At 41.7% G+C, this 11656-nt stretch overlaps 1 protein-coding gene across 3 annotated transcripts in view; it reads right to left on the minus strand.

The window, feature by feature from the left end:
• The window catches only part of tasora (transcription activation suppressor a), a 55942-nt gene extending 46691 nt beyond the window's left edge, over positions 1-9251 (minus strand). For all 3 annotated transcript variants that reach the window (XM_048606792.1, XM_048606791.1, XM_048606793.1), the window contains exon 1: positions 8918-9251. In XM_048606792.1, coding sequence (XP_048462749.1) covers positions 8918-9251 — 334 coding nt within the window. The remainder of the gene's footprint in view (positions 1-8917) is intronic.
• Between the last annotated feature and the right edge of the window lie 2405 nt (positions 9252-11656).

Consider the following 11656-nt stretch of genomic DNA (forward strand, 5'->3'; position numbering starts at 1 on the left):
CCCCCATCTCCTACCCACTAACCTCATCCCGCCTCCTTGACCTGTCCATCCTCCCTGGACCAACCTATCCCCTCCCTAACTCCCCACCTACATTCACCTTTACTGGCTCCAACCCCGCCTCTTTGACCTGTCTGTCTCCTCTCCACCTATCTTCTCCTTCATCCATCTTCTATCCGCCTCCCCTCCTCTCCCTATTTATTTCAGAATCCCCTTCCCCTCCCCCATTTCTGAAGAAGGGTCTCGACCCGAAACATCAGCTTTCCTGCTCCTGTGATGCTGCTTGGCCTGCTGTGTTCATCCAGCTCTACACCTTGTTATCTCAGATTCTCCAGCATCGGCAGTTCCTACTATCTCGAAATTTACCTTGTCAGGTCCGGTCAGAATCTTTAAGGTTTCAATAAGATCACCCCTCATTCTTCTAAACTCTAACAAATTAAGGCCAAACCTGTTTAGTGCATCATTCCAGGAATCTGCCTAATGAATCTTTTTTGAAATGTTTTCAATACCTATCTTAAATACGGAGACTAAAACTGTACACAGTACTCCAGGTGTAGCCTCAGCAAACATCCCATACAGTTGTAACAAGACTTCCCTATTTTTAAACTCCAACCCTCAGCAATAAAGACCAAAATTTAATTTGCCTCCTTAATTAGTTGTTCCACTGGTATGATAATATTTTGTGCATCATGCACAGCAACGCCCAGATCCCTTTGTGCCACATTTTTTCCAAGTCTACCACTATTTAAATAATAATCCACCTTCTGATTCTTCCTACCAAACTGATGCCATCACACTTTCATACATAAACACTGCCTGCCAAGTTTTGCTCTCTCACCCAACCTATCTACACCCTTTTGCAGATTCCCTATGTCTTCATCACATCATGCACTGCCACCTATTTTCATGTATGGATTTGCTGAACTCAAATCTTGTTGACTGATTGACATTTGTTAATGTAACAACAACGTTGAAGGAAGTAGTGTGGTTGATATCTACATGGACTTTCAAAAGGAGTTTGATAAAGCACAATATTAGTAAAACTAAGAACATAGGGTTAAAGGTGCAGTAGTATTGTGGATCCAAAATTGAGTAAGGAATTCGCAGAAGTGGTTTGTCAAACTAGAGGGAAGTATGCTGTGGTGCCCCAGATCTGTAATTTGGATCACTACTGTCCACATATTATATTGAGTATAAAAGGCATAATTTCAAATTGAAACAGAAGGCACACTGCAAATGAAAAAGAATGCAGCTAAGTATGGAAATATGCTTTTTTCATGGCAAGAGATTATACGGCAATTTTTGAAGAGGTGCAGGAACAGAAACACCTGGAGGTGTGGATACACAAATCTTTGCAAGTAGTGGCATAAGCAGAGGAGGTGCTAAAAATGCACGTGGAATGCTTTTTGAGCTCCTATGTCTCTTTACAAAAGGATGTTGTGTTAAACATATATAAATCACTGTTTAGGACCCAGCTGGAGTATCGTGTACAAGTTAATGATAATAATGACCTGACTTCGTATGATTGTTGAATTTTCACAATAACCAATGGTTAAAATATTCACACTCATGGGTGCTATCTGTTGTAGTTACATCAGAATAAAAGGCTTAAGCAACCGATTATTAGCTGATTTCATATATCCATCCATAACACAGCTTTAGGGATGCAAAGCAAAAGGTGTCCTCAGTGTACCTGTTCTACAACTTTATGAAAGCATTACTCTGCTTCAGGTTGCTAAAGAACTGCCTCATGGACAGAATTTGGTATGACTAAGTCTATACAATTATAAACGGCAGATGATCACTAAGCTGACCAGACTGGATATTTTCATTAACACTGACTAGCTAGCATTACATGTGCATGCATACCCGTAGCTACAACACTAACAGTTATCTGACATGGTGGAACATTGCCTAAATGTGTAGAATTAAAGAATTAAAAAAAAAATTCAGCTCATTTCCTATTGGCACAGCACTTGTGCACCATTAGTAATAATTAGTACTATCACCCCCACGTGCTGAGTAATACCAAGAAATTTCAAGGTGCCACATTACATGCGGACAATTCCCCATTTTATGTTCTCACCTCTTGTACTCTGGATATGTTGTTTCAGACATTGATCAAAGAAGAAATTTTCCCGACTATTTGTCAATTGATCATACAATTGACCCTTCCCAAAGAGCTTGAAGAAATGGAATTAAAAGGCGAAACAAGCTCATTACTGCTGTGATACAACAGACCTCAAGTTAAGACATACTCCTTCTGAATGAATACTCCCTGAAATGTGTTATTCAGAAGACTGCAATTCTTTCATACTCATCCTTTTATTACAATGTTCAAAACCTTGCACAACATACTTCCCACCTACAGAATAGCAAGAATATTTTCCCCATAGCAGACATGTCAAAGACCAGAAGGCATATGTTTAAGGTCAACAGTAAGTGATTTAGAACAGATCTGAGGAAAGGTTTTTTTCACCAGAGGTTGGTAGAAATATGGAACATGCTGCCTGAGAAGGAGATGGAGGTAGGTACTCTCGCAATATTTAAGAAGTATCTGGATGAGCACTTAAAATGGACATGGGAGGCTATGGACAAAGTGCAGATAAATAGAATTATTATAGTTTGGTGTTTATTGGTCAGCATAGACATGGTGGGCTGAAGGGAGTGTTTCAATGTTGTGTGAATCTACAACTCTATTCAAACCTGCTCAAATCTTTTCCACTTTTGTCAACTGATAGAATTAAAGAGAAATTTTGACACAAGAGCCTTCGTGATGTAACTACAGATTCTGGCCACTAGAAGGAATTAAATCAGCTTTTTAAGTTTCCGCCTATCATTTCAATTTAGAATGAAAAGTGCATCTAAATAATATCAACATTAAGATGATGCTTTCAGGCCTTTATTGGTCTTCAATTTTACTTACCTAACGTTGTCCAACTGGAGAACTGTACAACTAGATTAAAAGAAAATATCAAAAAGATGCTCAAGTATCTGACAAAAAAACTGACAGTGGGCAATACTGATCAACATACAAGTCAATCACGCCCTGCTCACGTCAACTATGAAGTAAGATCTCTAGCTACCAAGCCTCTGGGAAATTCAGTTTACAGATTACAAGTGCTGCTTCATGAGCAATTGCAAGTGAGGATTCTAACACATCTGAATATCAGCGACTATGAAGTAGTTGCTGTAATTTTGTACCAGAAAACCACTTCAAATTCTTACAGGTCTGGTATACACGCAAGCGTTTTTTGAACATTTCAGTACAAGGCCACCTTGAAGAAACACATTTTGAATGGGCAAAGCATGATAGTTAAAAAATGCTGGCAGGACTTTTTTTAAAATATGAAGTTAATGCATAAGCAATGCATAGTGAAGCTAATGTTAATGCTAAATCAGTCACTGATTAAAAGTTAGGTAACAACAAATTAATCATATTCCAAATTCCTGAGTACTTTGAAAAGCTACCTGCTAGATACTTTCACATTTTTTATGAAAACTCAGCAAGTTAATACGCAATATTTATTAGAAATACCCAAATTATCCAGCACATAAGCAACACAAATTATAACCACAAAGTTAAATTCAAAAATTGGTTCAGGGTATGCTGCAAGGTTCCATAATTTCCAGCTTACAGGCCCAAGTTGCCTACTGTTCAAGGACATGCAATCCCTTTTTACGTTAATCCCCCACTGGGGATCTTCTGAAGAAGGGTCACTGGACCTGAAACATTAACTCCAATTCCTCTCCATTGATGCTCCTAGACCTGCCAAAGTTTTCCAGCAATTTCTGTTTTAGTTTGAGCTTTCCAGCATCTATAGTTCTTTCGGTTTCTTGCCAACCCTTTTGTCATTGGTCTGGTCAGGTTTTCCAAAGCTCAATGCAAGCTGGAAGAACAACACCTCACTTTCCAGTGAGGCACTTCACAGCCTCTGGGACTCAAATGTTGAGTTCCACAATGTCAGAGTATGATGCTTGTACTCCATTTTTTTCTTACATCCCACACGCCGCTGCACCTCTCCCAGCTGTGTCTTGTTTCATATCTTGTTCATTTTGCTGTCAGCAGAACAGGCCTATTTTCTCCTTTTCATAGCTAACATTTACACTTATTTTACATATCTATTTCTCCATTACCACATTATCATTCACTTTGTCCTTTGCCCTGGGCACATTCACTCTGTCCTATAGACTCCTCTGTCACCCATAAAACCCATAATTTTCCAACTCCTTTCATTTCCAAAGAATAGTCACAACTGACTTGAAACTTTAACTATTTCTCTCTCCACAGCTGCGGCCAGACTTGGAGTTTCTCTAGCACTTGGTTTTTATTTTAAAAAAAGATCAGCCTTTTCAGCTTAAGCAGGTTGCAAGCAGTTGGCTACAATATCTGAGATAACAAGGTGTAGAGCTGGATGAACACAGTAGGCCAAGCAGCATCCTATGATGCTGCTTGGCCTGCTGTGTTCATCCAGCTCTACATCTTGTTATCTCAGATTTTCCAGCATCTGCAGTTCCTACTATCTCTGGCTACAATATATGATCTTTTTCCACTGCAATCAGCAAACAACCATAAACTGTATATACTAAATTTGTTTACACAATGTTGGTTATCCTGGCTAACACCTATCCTTCAACACCAAACATAATCAAATCAAAGATTTAATTTCAATAGCCCAGAAGTTGCATATGGAACACCTCATACAAAGCACAATTAATTTAATTTAATTTAATTTAATTTAATTTAATATTTATTCACTGACCCTTCAGATAGTGTTATTTTTCTGCCACAAAATGCAATGGATACAAATTGATAGTGGCAGGGTAATGTCAACAGTGTATCTGGGTACTCATGAGCGTTGGGTTAAATTGACCGACTCCTTAACCAATTAACATAAACAACATAAACAAACCAAATGATAGAACAAAATAGGGCAAACAGGGAAGATATAGAAAGCAGGAAAGGAAGATTGGATTGGGAGAAAGAGATAGGTTTTTTTTTAAAGGAAGCCTCCTGGAACCGACTTACTGCATGCAGAAATGAGACTGGCATTTCAGTTGTTTCCTTTCTAGACTTTCCAAGGTCCCATGTACCAAAACAGAGGAATTCCATCATTTTCAGTGCCCTTATAAAATATCAGCTCTAAATGTCCAATGAGATTCACGTACAATTACAATGCAAATGAAGCAGTTTTGTTTTTGACACTGAGCTCTCAATTTTACAAGAATAATGGCCACCTACTTATGACAATTCACAAATCATGGCATGCATCTCTTCCTTTCCACAAATTGTGTTTCTAAAACCAAAAATCAAATAATGGCAGGTACTATGAACTTGCCTATCTTTTTGTCTCAACTGCAATACACAAAGCAAGCTTGAATTCAAGATAACAAGGTGTAGAGCTGGATGAACACAGCAGGCCAAGCAGCATCATAGGAGCAGGAAGGCTGACATTTCGGGCCTAGACCCTTCTTCAGAAATGGGGGAGGGGTAGGGGTTTCTGAAATAAATAGGGAGAGATGGGAAGGCGGATAGAAGATGGATAGAGGAGAAGATAGGTGGAGAGGAGACAGACAGATTAAAGAGGCGGGGATGGAGCCAGTAAAGGTGAGTGTAGGTGGGGAGGTAGGGAGGAGATAGGTCAGTCCAGGGAGGACGGACAGGACAAGGGGGCAGGATGAGGTTAGTAGGTAGGAGATAGGGGTGGGGCTTGAGGTGGGAGGAGGGGATAGGTGGGAGGAAGGACAGGTTAGGGAGGCAGGGACGAGCTGGGCTGGTTTTGGGATGCGGTGGGGGAGGGGATTCAAATTCAAATGAATTCAAAGTTACTTGTGCAAATTCCAATTCATTAAAGTGCCTCTGAAAATTGAAGACTTGGAGGGCAACGTAGAAGTTTAATTCTGACCAATATTTTCACATTGTTTCTATTTGCAGCATATTGTAAGCAATTAATCACTAAAATAATCCAATTGGATCTCATGGAATTTAAGAGAGTAATTGGGAAAATAGGAACATTCATTATTTCTTGACTAAAATACAACCTGCCCAGTAATTAGTTAATGATAATTCATCTCAAAATGCAGATTTGCGCTCAGATTTTGCAAAATGAATAATATGTCCATAATGGTGTTTTTAAGTGAAGACAAGGCCCAAGGTGCTTCACAGGATTACTGACACAAAGCCACAGAACATGATTAAGTCAGATGGTAAAATGTTTGGTCAAAGACACAAGTTTTAAAGAGTGTCCTAAGACAGGAAATTTATGTTGAGAGGTATAGAACAAACATGAAGGCTAGGCAACTGGAACCATGAACAACAATCATGATGCACTCAAAATCTGGGATGCAAATAAGCCAGAATTCAAAGTGCAGATGTGTCAGAGGGTTGTGAGGGCTGGATGAGATTAGAAATAAGGAAAGTAAAGTCATGGAGGCAGTTGAGAACAAGAATGAAATTGTAAATTCAAGACATTGCATCAGGTGACAAATGTAGGTCAGCCAGTAATAAATCTCTGTAAAAGACAAGAGGAGTAGAGTTTTGGATGACATGAAAGATTGCATGATCACGTAATCAGGGATGAGAATGTAGAGATACGTCAGGAATATTCAAGTCTGGTAGCAGCAAAGTCAGGAATTTAAGATTCTGCAGATATGTCAGGCAACTATGGAAGTGGAGATAGGTGGTCTTGGTTGCAAACAGACTGGTGTAATCTCAAGACTGTTGCTAAGAAGAAGGTAGAGTTGATAAGTAACCATTAACTGAAAGAAATTTCTACTCATCCTAGAATCCCTACAGTGTAGAAACAGGACTTTTGGCCCAACAAGTCCACACCGAACCTCAGAGCATCCCATCCAGACTCATTCCCTTGTAACTCACCTAATCTACACATCCCTATGGGCAATTTAGCATGGCCAATTCACCTAACCTGCACATCTTTGGACTGTGGGAGGAAACTGGAGCACCCGGAGGAAACCCACGCAGACACGGGGAGAATGTGCAAACTCCACACAGACAGTACAGAGGCTGGAATTGAACCCAGGTCCCTGGCGCTGTGGGGCAGCAGTGCTAACCACTGAGCACCGTGCTGCCCTAAGTACGGGATTGTGAAAAGATAAATTAGCAAAAATGGGGGAGTTGAGAGAGGTGGTGGTGATATACCGTAAACCAGAACTAGGAGGAAAGCAAGGAGAGCCTATGCAGCTACCAGAGGCAAAGTGCAAGGGCAGGAATAGAAGCCATTCAAAGTGAGCCTCTGGCTATGATTAGATCTTTCAAAGTGGAACCTGGTGACAGCAGTCTCAACCAGCTGAATGATAATGGGGAGGTGGTGAGAGAGGGTGGTGTTGTCAATTAAAACAAGTGCTGCAGAGGGGTTGAATATAGCAGTGTCTAAGTTTAACACCGTTGCTCACAGTTATGATTCTAATCACAGCTTGTTTGGTACTGGGACCAAGTTAGTAGTCTGATTGAAAGAATTCAGACAAGAAGTTCCAAGGAAGATGGAATAAACTTAGAGAGGAAAGGGAGATTGAGGGTAGGGACAATAATTTGCAAGGGAAGCGGAGTTAAGGATTTTTCCCTCCCTTGGAAGAAGGGTGATGACAGCAGAATTGAATTAAGATTGGTAAATGTCCAAATTTTGTCATGGCAACTATGAGTAACCATAAAGGCCAAATTGGGTCAGATACCAACAGTAGTACATATACTGCTAATTGTCAACTGGTCAAGTAGAAAGCTCCACTTGTTTACTCCAAATACATATTAAAAAAGCTCCTAAGCTATTATGTCCAAGAACATCATCTAGTAGTTACTACATCACAATGTAATCTAAAGGTAACAGCTACTGGACTTTAGATATTGTAAAAATATCATGGAGACAAAGAGAACATTTTTTTGACACACCAATGGTGGAAACAGATTAAACAGTGTCTTTCAAAAGGAACCAAATATATATTTGAAAAGGGAACATTTGTAGAGCAATGAGGGAGGAAAAAAAACAGTAAGAGTGCGGCTGGACAATTCTTTTGAAGGGGTGGTGTTGGCACAATGGACTGAACTGCCTCATTTATTCAATGATTTCAAGAATACTGAAACAGAAAGAAATCATAATTCCTTCAAGAAACTTATGTCAACTGCACAGATTTTTATTATAGCTTTGAGTCCAGTGATTGTATAATAACTGTACACCACTGGTAATAAGGTAGTTCATAGGCATTTTTAAGGAACTTCATCTCCTCCTAACTGTATGCAATAAACTAATATTTAAGAACTGAAGCTAACTTCCTAAATTTAGTTGCATTTCAAAGGCGCGTATTAGTTACAAAAGGAAACCACGAGCACTATCCCATCCAAACTTAGCCAATTCCAATGGCATTTAGGGCATGCCAAAAGGAACTATTTCAAGAATATTTAAACCAATCACGTTTCTAGCATGTTCCACCTTGCCCAAAACTTTACATAAGGCCAGGATGAAGCACCTCAAGCCATATGGTCGGATTAACGACAAAGTAATGCATGTTCCTTCAAATAAAATCAAGTGAAAAGGGTCAATAATTCCCTGAATCTCCACTGCATCAATGCGGATGAAGATGAAATGTGAAGTGTGAGTAAGCAGTTTCTCCAGAAGACCTCGCATAAAAGCGAGAGCCCCATAGGTTTGGAGCTACAATGAAGGTCTGGTAGGTAACCACAATAAGTATCGATTTCCACATTTCTGGCCATTGACCACATGCTGGCCTTATGGTCCACTTACCTGTCCTAAGAGTCAGAAGCAGAAACAAAGATTGGATATTTATGTTATTATTTGCTAACGTCCCCTGTCAAAAAAAAAGGTTCCCTGCCACTTTCCAGCAACGAGCACGTGAATTGCTGGCCAACATCAAGAAGCAAACAGCGCTGCGTGTTAAGACATTAAAGCACCTTTCTTTTCTTTGTTCTTCTTGGGTATCTGAAAACTCTTCCGAACATGATCTTCGGCGGTTTTCTGAACTCCGTGCTCCTCGCTTTCTGCAGCGAATGGTTGAGGAGCAGGAGCTGTGTCGGCTCGGAGCAGCCCAGGGCCGCCGTTTCCTGCCAGCGGCCCGCTCGCTTGTTCGCCATTTTGTTGTTTGGATTTCGAGGCGTTTCGGAGGAGAGACGATGGCTTCGCCTTGCGGCCGGCTCTGAGACCGCTCTCACTGCTCGCGTGCCTCTCCCGATCGTCCTCTCTCAGAATCGGGGCTCGTTTCTCCTCAGTGTCGCTATGAGAAGCCATTTTTTTTAATGTACCCGATGTGAGAGCGGCTGTGTGTGTACAGTATATATATCTCTACATAAATATATATTTGTGTCTGTGAACAGCAGCAGCAACGCGGCCTCTTTAATCTCCCTGCGCCATGCGCCCTCGGCCTCGTCTCCTCGCGCACAGGAGGGCGGGGCCACGCCGGCACAGCGGCCAATCAGCCGGCGACTGGCAGCGCACCGTATAAAAGGGGTGGCTGGCGCACCGAGGTCATCATTTGAAAAGCTATCCAAGGCTAGAGGTAGAGAGGAGTTCTTCCAAGAGCTTGACTCGTGGACTTAAGGGGAAGCATGTGATCAGGAAACGTCTAAATGTGCTGCTCACGCAGCAAGCAAATTCCGTGACGTTTGTAGGCGCCAAACCAAAACAATCTGCCCCAGACAATAGCCAAATGACAACCGAATGAACTGCGGATGCTGTAGATCAGGAACCAAAACAGAAGTTGCTGGAAAAACTCAACAGGTCTAGCAGAATCTGTGAAGAAAAAAAGTCAGTGAACGTTTCGGGTGCGGTGACCCTCCCTGAGAATGACCCCCAATATAAAGTCATTGAGGTTACACTAGAATAGTCTCATGCAAATGTTCCCTGCACTAGCAGATAACTGCTGAACATCAGTTTATGTTTCCTTGCTTTTTATCATTTGGATTTTTTTTTTATCCCTACAATGGAGGATGCTGGTTCATCAGCATCCAGGGGAGAAACTTAATGGTATTTTGGGATCTCAACAATTCAATTGAAAGAGTTGGACATGGTAGTTAATATTCCATTTTCCTGATGGAGAATGTAAAACTGGACAAATGATTCTCTGATACTCCTTGGTTTAGATTCTAAGTATAAAGTTATTGATAATTTTATTGATTGATTTTATTGTCATATGTACCGAAATGCAGTGTAAAGCTTTGTTTATGAGCGGTACAGGCAGATCACAGCAAGCAAAGGATGTACAGAGCAAAAAGACCTACTGGCATATAGATTACATTGCAAGTTACATTATTTGAGGCTAGAGTCCATTCAACAGTCTGAAAACAGCCGGAAAGAAGCTGTTCCTGAACTTGCTTGTGTGTGTGTTCAGGCTTCTGTATCTTCTGCCTGACAGAAGGGGTTGTAGGAGGTCATTACCAGGGTGTGATGGGTCTTTGACAATGTTGGCCGCCTTTCTGTGGCAGCGAGCTGTGTAAATAGAGTCCGTGGATGGAAGGTTGGCTTCCGTGATGGTCTGGGCTGTGCATGCAACATTTTGTAGTTTCTTACGCTCCTGAGCAGAGCAGTTACCATACCAGGCTGTTATGCACCCGGACTGTATGCTTTCAATGGTGTATCTGTAGAAGTTGGTCAGGGACCTTACGAACATGCTAAATTTCCTGAGCCGCCTGAGGAAGAAGAGACGTTGTTATGCCACCTTGACTGTTGCATTTATGTGGGAAGTCCATGGCAGGTCATCAGTTATCATCTCTCTGAGGAACTTGATGTTGTTCATCCTCTCAACCTCAGTTCTGTTGATGTAGATGGGAGGTGTGGTGTGTTCTCCTCCCTTCTGTTTGAAGTTGCTGATGAGTTCTTTAGTTTTGCCAACATTGAGAGACAGATTGTGTTCGTTGCACCGCATCACCAAGCTCTCTATCTCCCTTCTATATTTTGACTTGTCATTGTTAGATGGCTATCCCACTAATGGATGAACTCCAGATCATTGTCAGTGCCTTTATGGAGGCATATGAGAACATGGGTCTCACCGTAAACATCTGCAAGACAAAGGTCCTCCACCAACCTGGCCCAGCATTGTGGAGAGAACCCCCAATCATCAAGGTTCATGAAGAGGTCTTCGAGAACATTGGCCACTTCCAATAGTGTGGGAGTGACCTTTCAACCAAAGCAGTTATTGATAAAGAGATCCAGCACTGTGTCCAATGTCCTAGCGCAGCCTGAGGAAAAGGCTGTTCGAGGGTGACAACATTATATCTGACACCAAGCTCATGGTTTACAGAGCTTGTGGTGGTTCCCGCCCTCCTATATGGCTCTGAGATGTGGACTGTCTACAGCAGACATCTCTAGGTGCTGGAGCAGTGCCACTAACACTGCCTGTGTAAGATCCTGTGAATCCGCTGGGAAGACAGATGCACTAATGCCACTGTTCTTGACCAAGCTAACATCCCCATCATCAAGGCACTGACCACCCTTGATTGGCTGCGATGGGCTGGGCATGTTGTCTGCATGATTGACACGAGACTATGCGAGCAGGCGTTCTACTCCCAGCTCCGAAATGGCAGACGAGCCCCAGTGGACAGAGGAAATGCTTCAGGGACCCCCTCAAGGCCTCACTGGTGAAGTGCAGCATTCCCAACAACACCTGGGAATCACTGACCCGGATAGTCCAAATTGGA

Source organism: Rhincodon typus, chromosome 16 (genome assembly GCF_021869965.1).
Source record: "Rhincodon typus isolate 14 chromosome 16, sRhiTyp1.1, whole genome shotgun sequence".
Classification (NCBI taxonomy): domain Eukaryota; kingdom Metazoa; phylum Chordata; class Chondrichthyes; order Orectolobiformes; family Rhincodontidae; genus Rhincodon; species Rhincodon typus.